General features: G+C 45.3%; 1 protein-coding gene across 1 annotated transcript in view; it reads left to right on the plus strand.

Moving 5' to 3' along the window:
- The window catches only part of CTNNA1 (catenin alpha 1), a 125,508-nt gene that overhangs the window by 9,911 nt on the left and 97,962 nt on the right, over positions 1-17,635 (plus strand). The window contains exons 2-5 of the mRNA XM_069869624.1: positions 6,944-7,050; positions 9,283-9,478; positions 16,133-16,299; positions 17,055-17,174. Of these exons, the coding sequence (XP_069725725.1) occupies positions 6,946-7,050; positions 9,283-9,478; positions 16,133-16,299; positions 17,055-17,174 (588 nt within the window). The 5' untranslated portion in view covers positions 6,944-6,945. The remainder of the gene's footprint in view (positions 1-6,943; positions 7,051-9,282; positions 9,479-16,132; positions 16,300-17,054; positions 17,175-17,635) is intronic.

Raw genomic sequence — 17,635 nt, forward strand, 5'->3', positions numbered from 1 at the left:
AATACAAGTAACTGAAGGCAAAGGGCTGTTGGTAGCACTAGTGACTCCAAAACTGGTTTATTTGTAGTTGTGAGATCACTGCTGTGGTCCTAGGAACACCACACCAAAGCTGCTCACACAGAGTGTGCCCTCCATCCCCTTAATGATGGCTAGACCAAAACTAAGGCATGAAAGCCTGTTGTTAGGCAGTGCTTCCCCGGTTTTAGAATGAAATGAGTTACTTGAATCTGCAGTACTGTAGCGGTTGGGAAGCTGTCAGGAGATAGCGTGCACAGGTTTGGCAGGTGTGTTGTGTCTGAACCTGGTGATGTGCTCCATGCCTGCGTTCGTGTGATGGCTCGTGGTGTAGGGTGGGGAAAAGGTGACAGGCTGTCCATGGCACGCTGCTGGCTTCCATAACCAGACAGCAGGCAGGAGATAACAGCGAAGGAGTTATAAATGTCATTGATTTTTGCAGGGGCACCGGGTTGGGTTGCTTCTCTCAGCTCAGCAGCAAGGTCTAAAGATTTGCAGAACAACTGGAGAATTGGAGAAGTGTTTCTTAGTTTCTGATGCTGCAAGACTTTCTGGTGAGGGATTTCTTCCTCCTGAAGAGCAACAGAGAGGGAAAAAAAACACCATGAAAATAGATTGCGAGGGCTGGATCTGGAAATGTGCTGGTGAGAAACAGGTTTATCTGAACCGGAATTACTGCTTTGTACTTGGCTGGTTACTGCAGTCTGGAAAGAATGTGTAGCAAAGTTGAGTAGACTGAAATGACAGAACTGTTTTGCTAATCAAAGAATATTGTCAGTGCAATGTCTGAGTTTGTATTAATCTTCCAAATTAATAGTAAGGATTTCTAGGGAGATTGTACCTTCATGGCATTTGTGGTGGAGGAGAAGTTTTGGTAGCTGAGCAGATGAAATTTAAGGTTGAAGATTGTTGGAAGGAATGACTTTGTTTCTAGTTGTTTACTTCCTGTTAAATAAAACCAGCTTAAATCAAACCTGCTGAAATCCTCCTTGAGAAACATCACGATACCAAACCTCCTTGACTAGCAGCTCTTCAGCTGCTGAGAGGAGTGATCCTTTATCTGGAACAGGATATATCCACTTGGGGACTGAAGGGAAAGAGGAAAGAATGAAGCACTTCTCTTTTTCTGGATACTAAGTTATATGGGAAATGGATTTGAACTGGTAATGGGGCAAGATGTAATCCCTGCATGCGAGCTGGGTTTAATATGAAGTGTGCCTTAACCTTTTTCAAACCAAATGTGTTCATGAGATGTGTGTTAACGGTGTGTTCGCTATCCAGCTCTCACAGATCTTGATTTGCTCTACCTTGCCCTCCACCTTCAGCAGGGGTAGAGGGTCCCTGCTGCTTGTCAGATGGGTTAGGTACTGAGATAACAAACCAAACAAAGCCAGAAGGATTCCCTTGGGAACAGGGAAGCTGGTTTACTTTGTGTCTGGGTCACTGTGTTGTGGATCCCACCATGTTCCATGCTCGTGACTTGGGTGATGGAATAAGGGCTATTCTCATTACATTGCACAGAATATGCAGAGGCAGTCTGCAAGTGTGGTGGAGGACAGGATTATCATTCAAAATGACTGTGACTACTTAAAGAAATATGAGAGAAAGAAATAAGCTGCAAAATAATGCAATCAAGTACATATTGCTGTGCCTGGACACAATTGGCTGCACAGAATGGGAACAAGTAGGTGGATAGCAGAAATGGCATTAAAATGGAGAATGTCCTCCCAGGTATAAAATGTTCTTGTACTGTACTCTTTTGTTCGGTTTTTTGGGTAGCATAATACTTGCATTCAGCGTGCGGTCTATTGTGCTTGGCCAGGTTAGCCCCCGCTGTGCTGGCGAGCCCACTGTTTGAATACCGTCTGCCCTGGGAGAAACCAAAAGAAAACTCTGAATGTGGTTAAGAGCGTTTAGAAAGCAGCCTGTCAGGATCATTAGAGTTTGAAGACTGATAGGGGATGGCATGTAAAGGACTCTTCAGGTAGCACAAGGTGGTGGGACTTCAGCTGCAGCACAAGAGATGGGCAATAAGCTCTTCTGCTTGTAACAAAGAAATATGCTGTGGTTTGGAGGTGGGGAGGCTGCAGGATCTCCTGGTATGGAGCAGGTTGAAGGCACCAGCTCAGGGCATAGTGCCTGAGATACAGGCAGCACCGCCTTTGGGTGCGCGTGGGAGAGTGACCTGGAAAAACAGGTCCATGAGCTCTAGGCCTTCCCGTGATGCTGTTGGTGTGCAGAGCTGGCTGTTGGAGAAGCATGGGCTGCCTTCAGGGAGAAGCCACAGAGCTGTCTTCCAAGTCTTGCCGAAGGCTGGAAATGATTTGCAGGCTGGTATTCTGGAAGCAGATATCTGAAATTATTCTTAAAACCTTGAATTACTAGTTTTTAAAAACACTATGAACTTTATTGTGGCTTTTGGAAAGAAGACTGTATGCCTGTCGCCTTGAACAGTTTCACCTGCTCAGGTCTGTGCCTTCAGCTCTCTGGAGCACTGGGGGCTGCCCAGGGATACAGTTCAGGGGCAGGGCTGATCTTGGGGCTGCTGCAGCTCAGTCCTCGTCCCTGCGCAGCTCCACCTCCTCCTTCAGGTCAGTAAGCTGGCGAGGTAGGGGTTATGGCTTTCTTTGAGATCTTTTTAGCTGCCTCAGGGGTGTGGCAGGGAGGGAAGCAATGGGGCTGTGTCAGGTTTGCTTCGTGTGAGGTGTCATGGAAGCCTCTACTTAAGCTTTAGCTGTGGCCAAGATCTTGATTCTTTGTATTAAGCGAGGGGCAAGTTGTCCTGTGATGGCTCTGACTGGCTGGAAGCAACAGGGAAATCTGGAAGTGGCTTCTTTAAACTCCTGTTCTTTCCCCACCCTTGTGCCCTTGCAAGCACACTAAACCTCAATAGGGTATGATTGCAATAATCTTGAACTATCTGAGATGATAATGAGCACCAGTGTAATAAACAGAAGGGTTAACGGTTAACATGCTGGGCTGTGGGCATAGTTTAAGGTGGGGGCTTGATATGTGTGAGCATTAGAAGTGCTGGGAGGACATTCCTGCTCTGCAGCAGCTCTGCTTGATGCTGTTTTCTGTGGTACCTGGTTCAACTCAGCTGTGATGTCCAACTTTGCCCTGTGTTTCCTCTTGAAGGGTTTTGCCAATGGTGCCAGCTGATGTAACCCTCTCCGCTCGCTATCACCAGTTCTCCTTGCAGCAGTATCTGTGGTGGCACAGTGAACCAGATGGAAATCTCAGCCCACCCTGCAAAAATGGATCTCTTCCCCCCCCAGCCAAAGCATTTCTTCCCCATCTGGTTAATCGCTCAGCCATGGGGAAGGCTGTGCCAGTGCAGAGGGGGTGGGATGTGAAGACAGGAATGAGTTCCTAGAGAGGTGTGGGAGGGTAAATGTTGTTTTTTAAGCAGCTTTCCTGCTGCTTATGAAACCACAGGCTGGGCAACGCAAATCCTTGTGCGGTGGTGTCTTTCTATATATTTCATCACTTCAGATTCAGCATTGCTTGTTCTCTTCCGCTGTGTGGTCTTTCCTTCTTTGAGTGCATGTGTTGCTGCATGTCCTGAGCACAGCAGGTCTGTGGCCTGAAGAACCTGTTCTGTATCAGCTGGGCCATCCCAGCTGTCCAGAACTAGGGATACGCTGGCCTGCGGTCAGGACTGCTTTCCAGAGATTGTCCTCCTCCTTCAGGAGATGTTGCAGTTGTCCTGGGAATCGGGTGCTTTCCAAGAGCCAACAATTAAACACTGCCCTGTCCTTTGATTTGGTTTGCTACCTGTTTCTGTGTTTGAATCATAGAATTGTTTGGTTTTTTGAGATCATAAAGTCCAACTGTACCTGTCCACTACTGAACTATGTCCCTGAGCACTTCATCTACCCATCTTTTAGACACCTCCAGGGATGGTGACTCTACCACCTCCCTGGGCAGCCTCTGCCAGTGCCTGAGAAGCCTTTCAGTGAAGAAGTTTTTCCTGATTGTCTAATCCAAACCTCCTCTGGCGCAACTTAAGGCCATTTTCTATCATCCTCTTGCCTGTCATCTGGGAGATGAGACCAACACCCACCTCGCTACAACCTTCTTTCAGGGAGTTGTAGACAGTGATAAGGTCTCTTTTCAGCAAAATGAGGCAGGAGCTTGAGCAAGGGGGGCAAGAGTTGCTGGGGCAAGGTGGGTTCCAGAGGATTGGAGTGTTTTCATGGCAAGAGTGCAGCTTTGCCTTAACATGGCCCTGGCAGTGGTCATCTGCCCCTCATCCGCTGATGGATGCATGTTCTAGCCTGTGTTCTTCACCAGTATGTGATTGAGTAAAGGTATTTGTTGCAATGTACAAATGATGGCCAGGCCATTGCTGCCAGGCAAGGTGGTTGGTATCAACCTGTGCTCTTTAGGTCCAGTTCATACTTGGCAGTTTTAGAGACCATTGCTTTTGGCCAGTTTGTGAGCTACTGTACTGATGTGTTTTCAGATGAATTGCCTTCATTGTTCTACGGATACAATTAATGCATCGTCTCAGGGTTACCTCATTCTGTGCTTTGTTTCAGCGAGAGACACAGTAGTATTAAATATATAGAAACAGCTTTTACCCAGAGACCTTATGGACTTTACAGAGCCCTGCATATGTTTCTCAGAAATCACTAAGGCTTTCAGCATATTTCTCTTGGCTTCTTACGTAGGAAGCATTCATACCGAGCTAATCAGGAGGTAATAAAACAGTGCCATTCCTTCTTGAGGGTAGGATCTTACTGTGATGGAGAGCATTTCACTGCTTGCCCTGTGCCGGTGACGAGACTGTGGCACAAGCCAGAGCACAGCGAGGCCAGTAAAAGGGGGCACCTGGGAGAGAAGGAGAGTTAGTGAGTTCACAGGGCATAGCAGTGAGTGTCGGAGATCAGGCAAGGAAGAAGAGGTGGCCATACTCTCTCCTCCCACAGCCTGGAGCAGCAGCCGGGCATGCCTTCTGCTGTGGGAGCGAGGGCCCTGCGTCTGCACCGTTGAGCTTTCTCTTTTGAAACCATCAGAAATGTTCTATCTGTTCTAGCACCGAGCAGTCGCTTTCTAGGCTCCCTTTTTTTTAAGCTCTCAGCTTATTGAGTTTTCGTTCTCTCCAGCAGTGTAGGCACTCGGAGCGTGGGTGGAAGTGGAAAGCTGAATGCAGGTGCATATTCCTGCTTTGCACCTCGCAAAGTTGTACTTCAGCGTATGACATCGTGTAGGCTTTTCAGGGCAATGTGTTTTTAGTAGTGGGGGGCACTTCATCCATTGTGTGGTATCCGTGGTGAGAAAGCTTCCATTACATCTCGGATCCGCCTGCCGTGGAGGTGCTGCTGACTAAAACCAGGCGATGCGAAGCCCTCGTTTCCTTTACACCCTCTTGGGCTGAGCTTCTCCAGTGCCCAGGAGATTCCATTCTTCAATGGGAAACAAGCAGCCGTGTCTGTGCTGTTTCTGCATGTTTAACTGCCAGCGTTGGTGTAAAATGGTTGGCTGTTGGGATGTGTTGTAAACATCTTCGCTTACCCAAATTAGTGCCTTGCCTCCTGCTTCTTAAAAATCCTGGGGTGTCGTGCTCGTCTGGCAGCTCGGGGACATCTGGTGCTGTCAGAGCAATCTGCCTGCTGAGATGCTGTGCTGGCAGTGCCCTGTCCAGAGGAAGGTTTAAAAATATCTGCTAATAAGCTTTAAACCCACTCCAACAATAGGTGCTCAGGAAAAGGGGTAGAAGGAGACTTTGGAAAGGTATTTCTCTTCCTCGCTTTTTAAAAAAAAATTAAGAAGTTACAAATGTGGTTTTAGTCTAATCTTGAATTTCGAGGACAATCGAAAGCAGGAGAACTGGAATCTATGAAGTCTGAAGTGGTATGGACTGGTTATATTGACCTGTAAATACTCTAAACCCATTTTTTCCTGAAATGACAGCCCTGCTTATTCCCTTGTGCTGTGCAGCAGCGCAGTGTTAATTTAGTGAGCTGATGTAGTGCTTTATTTTTTTTTTTTTTTTAGACTCCTGGTTTCAAGAGCAGAGCTATTTTAGTAGTTCCACCAAACTTTCCCCATAATCATATTTGCTGCCGTTGGGATGTTGATATAACACTGTAACGGGAAGGAACGGCTCAGTGACAGCTTCTAACAGATCTCTCCATGCAAATCTGCTTTCCCCTCCTCTGTAAATGTGAAGGGCAAGTGTAGTAGATAAGCAAGCTGTTAAATATGAACCGACTGGAGTTTCTGACTTTATCAGGCTGATGCTCACTATTTTTACCTTTGTAATTCCAAAAGGTGAATTGGACAAACAAGTAGGCTGAGTGACTTGAGTTGGAGCCTGGCTTCTGGTTTGGCAAAGTGTTTGGGGTGGTGGCTTGTAGAGCAGAGGACCCAGGCAGCTTCCAGGTGCTGCTGAGGCCACGGTGCTCCCTTCTGCTCCCCCAAGACCTTGTCCTTGGGGGTGTCTCAGAGCTGGCCTGCGAGCACAGGACAGCTGTCCCTGGAGAGGGAGGCAGCTGAAATTGTGAAGGAGGTCTTTGCTTCGCCTCCAGCTGCGTGGATAAAGTGCCACCGATCCCTGTGGGGCCCTTTGTCATTGCTTTGGGACCACTGAGGGGTAGACCAGACCAGACTGATAGACCAGTGATCTTGTTATCACCCCAATAAACTACGGTGGCTGTTGAATAGGTTTTGGTGTGGCTTTATTTGTTTTTGGTTTTACCTATATGTTTTGGTTAGAAAATAGCATCTGCTTATTGTCATAATAAGCAGCTTTTTAAACTATCACCAAGTGAACCAAAACTGATATCTCTGGAGACAGCGGAACTTTAACTTACACTGGATGGATGTGTTGTATGTTTAATAGCCTTCACTTCAATTTATTTTTATAATCTGTTCAAATAACAATAAAAAAACATGTATTCATGTAGTTCTCTTCTTCCAGAAATGACTGCTGTTACTGCAGGCAATGTTAACTTCAAATGGGACCCCAAAAGCTTGGAGATAAGAACACTGGCAGTTGAAAGACTACTTGAGCCTCTTGTTACACAGGTAGGAAAAAAAAAAGGGGGTAAAAACACTCCCCTCTTAATAAGGATGATTACCTGTTTTGATGTATTATTTCAGTTAAGTAACTTCCAAAGACAAAATTCCGGAAGTAAAACTGCTGCAAAACTGAAGGTGGACGAAAACATCCAAGTATTTCTTTATTCATTTGTATTGTAATGGAGTTACCGGGCAAGAGCCTAGACAGACTCTGCTGCTTCAGCACCTCGTAGGACACAGTGATTCAATTGGAAGTGCAGAAATGCACATTAATGTTACATTGCTGTGCTGCTGTTTCTCACCTGGATTCTGGGCAGTATGCTGCGTATTTTATGGAGCCCTTAAAAGGCTGAGCTGTGCTTCATTTAGGATTTGGTATTTGGGAGTGACAGCAGTCCCTTGCAATGGAGTCATGGGTGCCTGCCAGAAATAGGGTTGTATAAGTGGTTTTTTTCCACGTCCTTTTTTTCTCCTCCTTTGGAAGGAGGTTCAGGGTACACAGTAAAATGTGTGGTGGGGGCTGTTTGCAAGCCGTCTAGAACAGCCTTGTTTTCTAAATAGATTGTTGACCCCTCCTGAGTTCCACCCAAGAAGTGTGCTTTCATGGCATTTGTTAATGGTTTCAGGATACCTTTTATATCTTCTAATTTCTGCCTGTGCCTCGTGCTGGGTTGTGAGTCAAAGCTTATTTCTGTGTGGTGTCTATTGCCCAGTGAAATGCATTGGTGAATGAAGAAAGTAAGTCTTGTACAGGTAAGCTATGTGTGTTGGGCATCTGAAGATTCCTGGAAGGAACTTTCTAGGAGGTCTGGGAGAGAAAGGACACTGGAGACAGTTACCTCCTCCTCTTTGGCATTGCTTTCCTGAAGTGAGAGATTTTTGAAGTGACAGTATGAACTGCATGCAACTCCTGCTCTGCACAAATTGTGGTGATTGAGTTGTATTTCTAGTATTAACAGCCCTTTGATCGCCAGGCTGCTGTCTGTACCTGCTGTTTATTCCTCCAGGCATTCATTCAGGTGGGCAGTCGGATGATCTGCTGTAGAACTTTTTAGCTGAAGTTACTGGTGGAGGCTTTCCTTAAGAAAAATTGTCTGAACCTAACACGCTTAACTGACCGAACTTGTTTACAGGACCTTTTTGTCTGGGTTCAGCATCTGTAACTTATTCCTCAAGTAGCACAATGGGCTGCACTGGCAGCCCCCAATTCCATGAATGATGTGACTGGCAAAACACAGAGGAAAGCCGAGTAAGTTGCCTTGTTGCAGCTTGTTCTTTATTTGTAGTACATGATGAACTGAGACTACCTAATACAAATGCTCCCTATTAACCAACAGCGATATTCCCAACTGCTGCCTTTCCCTCTGAATCAACCTACTGAGAAGATGGATTCAGCTCTGAGGACCTTTGTCAGCAGTCCTTGGGCTTTCCAGAGTAGTAATACTTTTAGTGTTGTAATTTAATGTCTGTCTTGGGTAGCTTTTGCATGCATTTTCCTAGACTTGACAAAAAGTAGTGGGAGGGGGGAAAGCAAATGAAAAATTGTGTGTGGGTTTTGACATCTGTCTCTGTTTGATCAAGGGGGTTGGATCCTGATCCTGAGCTACCGGAGTTCCTGGTGGTCACCTGGCTGCTGGTGACCAGCTCCTAGCAGAGTTTCAATCTCAAACATAGGACTTAGAAATATTTGTTGATTGCAGGAGGATTGTGAGAGTTTAATTTTGATTGTTTTAGGGAAGTAAGGTGCTCTAGGAAGTCCTGCCCTTAGTTCATTGGCTGTAGTGCTGCTTGGACTGAAAAGATAGAACTCTTGCTAGATTGCTGCGGATGATGGCTTCAGCCTTCTTTGTGGTCTTTTATGCCTGGAAAGCTCTCCCGAGCTAATTATCCTCAGCTTGGGTTCTTTTTATGTGGTGCCAGATAGATCTTGCCTGTTACTGAGACTGCAGTATCAAAAATACAAATAGATCTCAATTCTTAAAATCAAATTTTCAGGTCTGCTGCTGATAAGAATCTCTAAGCAATTTAGCTGAATTTATAATGCTCTCTAAGGAATTGAGAAGCAGGGTAATGTTTAAAGAAATGTGAAAACCACTTGTTTGAGAGTTTAACCTTTGGGGCTGGCAATAGTGCAATATATCGTCTAGAAAAAAAATGTTCACAGCCTTACTGTCAAACTAATAAATTTCTCATGTGTTTCATGTGTTGTGTTCTTTTCCCCTCCATCTGTGCCTTTAGGTGACAACACTGGTGAACACGAGCAACAAGGGCCCCTCCAATAAAAAGCGAGGGCGTTCTAAAAAGGCCCATGTCTTGGCTGCTTCAGTTGAACAGGCGACAGAGAATTTCCTGGAGAAAGGAGACAAAATTGCAAAAGAGAGCCAGTTCCTTAAAGAGGAGCTGGTAGCAGCTGTGGAAGATGTTCGGAAGCAAGGTAAGAGCTACTTATCTCATAGTGTGTTAAAGTGTGGGTTTTCAGAGTAAGCAGAACTGTTCCCCTTTTGCCATTCTTGGTAATGACTGCGTCTCTCCACTTGTGTAGATTCTCAGCTTGTCTTGCTTCTCTTGTTATAAGAAGGACTGTGCACACCTGGAAACTGGGTGTCCTGTGAAGGCACTGAGAAGACAGGCAGAAAGCCCGATTGCTTGAAGAGTGTCTGAGTGTCTAAAACTCAGTCTAGTAAAAAAAGTAAACTTCTCCTCCTTGCCTATAAATGTGACGGCACCAAGTCTGAAAGATGTCAATAACTTCTTCAATATTTCATTGTGTACAAAACAGCATTGTGGGAGGAAGAACAGAGTGTTGACTCGACAGAGCTGGGTGTCTCCAATATGCAAAATGTAAACAGCAGAAACAGAATGCCAGGACCTTGATTAAATATTTCAGGCTTCCTCCCCCACATTTAGTGTTGATTTTTATCATTTTCATTTTTTTTTCCTTTCTTGGAGAAGACCTGCAAGGAAAGCCTATGGAGCTGGCTTCCTCTAAAATATGCACTAGTAAATATTGTTGCTCATAAATCATTTATCATTCTTCCAGTCATGAGCCTTTTCTATGCTTCAGTGAAACCCAGTCAACTGGTATTAATGGTGGCGGCTGCTGCTGCAAAAAAAGGAAAACTCATTAGCATTAATTACTTGTTTGTAGCTGAAGTTGCACAGTGATGAAATATTACTTGAAAATGGTTCTAAGTTCTGGATGAGCCTGGTTGACAGACCAAAGAAAGATCAACGTAAGAAGGCAGCAGTGTAAGGGGCTAATTGAGTTGGCTTAATTTAACAACGACAAACAACAGTGAGAGAAACCCCTTTGTCTTGAAGCCTTTACTTGTTGGTGCTTGCTTGCTGCTCAGAACTGAGAGTCAGGGCTCATCAGTGAGTAGCAGTGAGAGTAGTGAGGGGGGGAGTTGTACGCAGTCCTCAAGACTGAGATGTTCTGCTAGCTGAATTTGTAGAGAGAATTAAACTTGTATTAAACCCTTCAGGATGGCCCTTTCACTTGTTTCCTGGCCCTTGCTTGGTGTTAAGACTGTGTGTAAACATGATGCCAAACCTCCCTGCTCTGCTCCTCTTTGACAGAGGAGGAGGAGTTCATTGCCAAGGGGTGCAATAACTTCCCACCTTAATGTCATTTCACTTCTTCCTCCCTTGTTACTGATTGCAGTGTATGTGAAACATGGTGGGTAGAGAAGAGAGCTGTAGCTGGATTCTGAAGCTGGGCAGAGGGATTTAGCTGGTCCCCACTGCTGTTTGTGGGCACGTGGTCGCCGCAGGGCTGGGCTGCTGGGGCAGCACGACCGGGGATAACAGACTCTGCCCTGTCACGGTGCTGGTGTTCGGTCGGGTTTAGCAGAGCAGTTCTTAAAGAAATGAAAAAAACAAACAAACCTGGGAGGAAATTAGAAGCTAATGGTGAAAAATGAGATAGCCCAGGGAAGGCTTATTGCTGCTAGTGTCCCGGGAGGACTGCGGTTTTTACGAGTGCTAATCACAGCAAGGAGGTAAACTCTCAATGTACATTTCTTTTTTTAGACTTCAGGAGTGTTTCCAGTGTTGTGGTAAACCGCTTGGATTCATGAACTGGAGAAATGAGGGCAGTGTAATCCAGAGCCTGGGAGTGGGCTTAGCAGAACTTCAGGTGCTGGTGCCTTTATCTGCCTTTTGAAGTGAGGCAGAAGTGGAGCAGAGTATGTGAACATCTTGGTCAGCTGTGGGGTGATCACGAGCTGGCAGCGTCTGCGTGTCTGACGGCAGCAGTGGGATTCTAGATGTACAGTGCAATTCATCTTCGGCAGAAGACAGGAAAATAGAATTAATAATGCCTCTATTTAGAATAGGGAGCGGTTTAGTTACCATAATAAAAAAAGATGAATGAATGTAGGCAGAGGTTATGAAGATGATTAGGACAATAGATAACTTGTCTCATCAGAGAAAATTAAAAATGGTTTTTTTTTTTCAACCTAGTAAGAGGAAGATTGAGAGTGTACACGATTTTAGTGAGCACGCTTGTTCATAAAATCCCATTTGTTGGGGGGAAAAACAAAGAAGTGAGAAGAGCTCTTCGGAATGAGCGATAGCGTGGCTGCCTGCTAAATCAATACAAGTGGATCGTCAAAGTCTTCCTGGTTTTCATGATGGAAGAATAAATTACATCTTGCTTTAAATATTAAATGATTTCATGAAATATCTGGAAGTAAAATTCCTGGCCCTTAAAAGCTTTGGACTTTTGACTTCTTTTAGAGGAGTGAAACTTCTTAACATAGAATTTTGAACACAATGGTAGAGACAAAGAGGCAAAGTTGTTTTTCAGAATAGATCCTGCTGTGGTTATAGAAGAGATTTAGTACTGGGAAAAAGTCTGATGTGAGCCTATCAGATTCCAGCATCTATATGGCATTTGTTCCCTTAATTTCTGGTTAGCAGAAGGGGCAGTGCTGGTCCTGCCCAGTCTCACTGCCCCCATGGTGAGCTCTTTGCTGGGTTTTACCTCCCTGGAGAGCTTCGCAAACTGTTTGTATTGCATGGTGAATTGGCCACCTCTTCTGGGGTTGTTGTGGGGAGTTCTGGAATGAAACCAGTTTTACGCAGGTGCTTGGCACTGAGACAGGCTGCAGACTCAAGATCAAGAAGGAAATTTCTTTCAGTTTAGGATGACCAGGCGGCTTCAGTTCTCCTGGAGAACTGATGACCGTGGTTCACTTCCTCTGTATTATGCGTACCCTAGTGTGAGGATCTAGAGTATTAGCTGTGCTCTTACTGTTGGGTTTCTTCCTGTAGTAATTGTACATAAAAGACCAGAAATTAAAGCTAAAACTGTAAAAAACTAAGCCTGTGCATGGGGTTTGAGGTGAGAGAATGGATGAATGATCTTGTGAATCCTGGGGACTTTGATCATATTTCATGATTGTAGATGCAGGGAATTGAAGCTGCTGCTTCAGCGTGGCACCTGTCTGCCCTTTCTGAGTGAGGCTTTCTCCAAAACTGAGCAGTGACCTTATGAAAAGGGAAAAAGGCTTCTTTCAACTGCCCTTCACACAAGGTGCATGACTTAAGGATTTTTCAAGGAACAGGAGGAGGCCAGTTGAGGAATAACTTGATGTTAAACACTGAATTCTTCTTGGAAAACTCAACTTCACAGTTCTGTTGTGAGCAGTTAGCTTAATTTCTTGGAAGCATGCAAAGAGTTCTCAGTTGTTTTCCTGCAGGGAAAAATGTGTTAGGAGTGTTATGTTAGAAGTAATCCTCCAGTCAAAGACCTGAGATCTTTGAAAGCTATAACCTAAGGGACCTCTAAGACAGCTCTTGGCAAATCATAGAAGGAACGTTGCAGGGAGTGTATGGGTTTAATTGAAAACAAGATTAAGGAATTAACAGAAGCTTCTGTTGCTGTATGTATCAGCTCCCATGTCAATATGGCAGAAGGGGATACATGGCCTTGTTCTTTCTGGTAGAAGGTGAGGACAGCCTGTTGTGACACTTGAAGTGGACATGGAAGGAGGCATTGGTGGTGAGACAGGACTTAAGTGTCAAGACTGGAGGGGCCTTGGAACTCTGCTTTTGTGCTTGCCTTCATGTGGTGGGGAGGGGGCAGCCTGTAGGGAGCTCTGCTGTGGTGTTGTGAGCAGGCAGAGGTACGGTCTGGATCCACTCTTTGTGTCTAATGCAAAGTGGCCTGGAGGCTGGCTTTGAACTGGGAGGTGCTGAAGGGCACAAGGTGATGTGAGGGCATGAATTTCTTTGGGGAAAAAAACATCGGTGCCCGTGTGTCCCAGGTCTTACCTGCCTTCTCTGCTAGTCTCCTGTTCTGTCGGTGTTTGGATAAAGCAAGCCCTCTCTGTCATGGTCATCGTGTACCGTGCTGCTGAGGAGGATTAATAGTGCTGTCTCAGAGTGCTGTCAGACCCCGTGGGCATGGCAGGAATGAGACTGGAAAATGGTAATTTTCATTTGATGGACTAAAATCTTACTATTTCTGAAATGGGCTTTGTTCCATTAGATTTAATTGAATCCTCAGTGCTTTATTGACAAGATCATAGTATGGCTACCACTGCCGCCTCTTTTCTCAACTCTGTTTTATTATCTTTCCCTTGTAATATCCAGTGAAAATCTAAGGTTATATTGGAAAACAGATTACTCATATTTTCTACCAACTGTATAATCTGACTCTTCTGCGGCGCAGTTCTTTTAACTCTTCAAATCCTGCTTTCCAACTTGCTGGGTTACTGGTAGTTCACATTTGAAAATGGGAAGATAATGCTGGATCCAATTTGAACTGCTAGCATGCACGCATAATGCAGTGACTGTGTACTTAGGCCAGGGCAGAGTCCTTTTTTACCATTTGAATCTAGCTGAAATAACCACCCCATGCACTTTCTCTTTGTAGAAGTCATCTGAAAGCCAGCTTTCTTTAACTTGGAGGAAAAAAAAAATATCTATGCTACAAGTTTAAATGTAATCTTTCCTTAGTTCTGGGAAGCTGGTTATCTTCTGACACCCTGACAAGCTCTTTGAAGCTCCCTAAATATTTCAAAGTCTCTCAAAATAAAAAGGAATAGCATTGTATTTCAGGACTGGCTTGCAAGGTTGTAATTTAAGAGATGGGTAAAGGATAATTTTGGAGTTTGAACTTGTTGGCAATTTCTGAGGTTCAGATAAAGTCAATGACCACCTCTCCAAGTTGTTTTAAATAGGAAATAAGTGAAAACAACATTCCTTTCTTGGGAGTTGGAAATGTGGGGATTGTACATGTGAGTGAATAAGGGAGGAAATCTTTGTAGTGAATTTTGGTTCTGGCTACGTCCTTAAGTCCTGAGATTGTTAATAATGTCACCCTTGTGGTGGAGATGCTCATTTCAGGATTTGTAGCATCTTCCAGAAGGAATAAAAAAGGGTCAGGTCAGCTATGCAGGGGCTGTATAATCTCAAGGCTGGCTGAGTTTTTCAATGCTGGAGATGCATCGCCTTTCACCCCTCTGGAAATCTGAGGCTCTTAACGCTGGTTAAAATGATGAGTTGTGTTCCTCCAAGCTGGTTAAGGGGTAGCTTTGGATTGATAGTTATAGCTGGTCTGCACTTGGACAGAAGGTTTTTTTAATGTGTCACAGTACTGAAGTAGCGTATTTTCTATCTGAAAATGTTGTGTGTCACTCCTGGTTGTATTATTTAAGATGATGGGAGGGCGTTACATAGGAAGCAGCCTCTGAACTGAACGGAGTCTCTTGTTAGAGATGCTCGGGCAGGCGGGGGGCTGTGTTAGGGCTATTAGCTGGGAAACTGCTTGGGTGCTAGAAACTCTTCCAGGGCAAGGTATTAATTGCTTAATGGAAAGGATGTGGGTGGTTAACCCCAGGCTCTCCAACACTAGGTAGTTCTGAATAGTTGTAATAGTTTAAAAGTGTTGTTGAACTAAACCAAATGCTCCCTGTCCTGGGGATGTGCTGCCCGGCGTGCCTGGGAACAACAGACCATGGGCAGGATGGTGCCACTGCATCATCGTGAGACTCCAGTGAAGATCTTGCCCAGCCCCACTTGGTAGCAAGCTCGGTGGCAGTCACTGTTGGCTTGTGAAGCACTGTTTGGGGCTCTTTTCTCCGAGATGTGCTGGTTTTGTTTTGGCGTTTGGCTGTATGGTGTCTTCCATGCAGGTTTGGGAAGTGTCTGATCCCACACTCATTTACAACACAGTTCACCAGCTTTCTGGTCATCTCTGGCTGCCCGCAAATTTTTGGCCTTGAGTACCTTGCATTTGCAAAACTAAATCCTAGCAGTTCACCAAATGTTTCTGAAACGCAAAGAGATCCCAAGGATAATAATGTAGATTCCAAACCTTGCTGTTGCGTAGGAGCTGTGGTAGTAGTGGAAGCAAGATGCTGCCCCAGAACAAGGGTTGAGAAATCCAGAATGTACTCCTCTAACTGCACGCAGGCGTTGCTTTTCTGCTCTCCGAATGCCTTCTGGAGGGATTTCTCTAGCTGTGTAAAGTGGCCTTTGCTTTTCATAGTTAACCAATTGCATTGTTACCATCTGAAGCCCAAATTCTTTCCTCCTGCACCAGATGCAGACCCACAGGCTACGAAACATTGAAGCGTTTTACGAAGCAGTGCCTTGCTTTGAATGCAAACCAGGGCATATCCAGCCAGGTCATCGCTCTGAGTTGTTTACAGTCCCATGAGCTGTGGCGTTTCCTTCTGTGTTTACAGTACTTTCTGCTGCTTTCTGCTTAACTCCTACATGAGCTCAAATGAAAGCTTTTGCTTCAGCTTTGAAAGCGTTGTAGTTAGAAATAACTGCAGTCTCGCATGTAATAGCAAAGGGGTGCTGGATTTGCCTCTGCAGAGGATTCTAGCATGTTAATATTTCTGTATAATTGGAAATAAGGACCAAATATTTCCCTGCCCTTCCTCTCTGCACAAGCCCCTCCACCCTGCTACTGTGTGGTAACCATACCGAGAGGCAGCAACATGCAGCCTTGATTGCTGACTGTATTTAAGTAAATTTTCATGACTAGGGCTGGCTCGCCTGGGAATCCTTGCAGCCCCTTAAGAAATGGAGGGTGATGTTACACTCGGGCTCTTCTCCTCATGTGCAGGTGACCTGATGAAGAGTGCTTCAGGGGAGTTTGCAGATGACCCCTGCTCCTCTGTGAAGCGAGGGAACATGGTCCGCGCGGCACGCGCCCTCCTCTCCGCCGTTACTCGGCTGCTGATTTTGGCTGACATGGCAGACGTCTACAAGCTGCTCGTTCAACTTAAAGTAGTAAGTGTAGCCCTGTGCTGCGGTTCGCTTTGCCGGGCTCTGTCCGCTGACTTTGTTTCATGCACATGTGCTGACCCCAGTGTCTGCGCTGTCAGCAGCTGCTGTCTGGAGCAGAGAGGGGCTTGGGGATTTTTCTCTGAGCAAAATGTGTGCACTGGGTGTTTGTCACTGGTTTTGTGCTCATTGTCAGTAGCTTTTGACATTGTGTTGCACTTGATTCTGAACTTTTAGTACTGAAAATAAATGCAACTGCAGGGAATAACCAGATTTTTCCATCTCAAAGAGATAATTCAGCTTGCTTATTACCAGTGCTCTCTTGTAGCTACTAGGGATGAAAAGCTTCGAAATAAAATGAATGTGGGTAGTTGAGGAAGGCTTTTCTTCCCACGGGCAGCTGGGTGGGTGGGTGATTTGTACAGAATTGGAAATGAAATGAGATTGGATACTGGGCCTGCTTTTGTGGCAGGGCTTTAAGGACTCTCCATGTGCCCTTTAGCGCTGCTGCAGCCCTGCCAGGGCCCTGGGCTCCTTCACACTCTTTCAGATGTGTGCACGTGGCTATCTCTGGTAGCTGGGAACTATGAACTAGTAGGTAAACCTTGAGTGCTGTTAGTCTTTGAAGTGTTCCTCTCCAAAAAAATAGAAGAGGGCAGTGGGAGATTGCTTTGTCTGTCTGCTGTTAAGTACATTCTAGATTGCTTCCTGAACTGTGAGCTGTATTACTTGGAAAAACATGTGACTACATATTCTTTTAGGTAGAAGAAGGTATCTTGAAACTAAGAAACGCTGGCACGGAGCAGGATTTGGGTATCCAGTACAAAGCCCTCAAACCAGAAGTGGACAAGCTTAACATAATGGCAGCGAAAAGACAACAGGTATGGTGATGGCAGCTTGTTCTTTGGTTTGTTATTTTCAAAATAGGAAAACAGAGCGGCTTCACTGCTCTTGCACAGTGCCTGTTGATGAGTACTTTGTGTTGCCCTCTGCCATGTTTAGGAAATCATAAAATCATGGAATGGTTTGGATTGGAAGGATCCACAAAGCCCAGCCAGTTTCAACCCACCTGCCATGGGCAGAGACACCTCCCACTGCATCAGGGGCTCCAAGCCCCATCCAACCTGGCCTTGAACCCCTCCAGGGGTGGGGCAGCCACCACTGCTCTCGGCAACCTGGGCCAGGGCGTCCCCAGCCTCACAGTAAAGAATTTATTCCTAATATCTAATCTAAATCTTTCCTATTTCAGCTTAAAACCATTCCCCCTCATCCTATCATGTCTGCTCAGCTATAGAGCGCTGCTTCCGACAGCATTTGTTCCAGTAGCTTTTGTCTATGTTAA

Source organism: Phaenicophaeus curvirostris, chromosome 15, assembly GCF_032191515.1.
Source record: "Phaenicophaeus curvirostris isolate KB17595 chromosome 15, BPBGC_Pcur_1.0, whole genome shotgun sequence".
Taxonomy (NCBI): domain Eukaryota; kingdom Metazoa; phylum Chordata; class Aves; order Cuculiformes; family Cuculidae; genus Phaenicophaeus; species Phaenicophaeus curvirostris.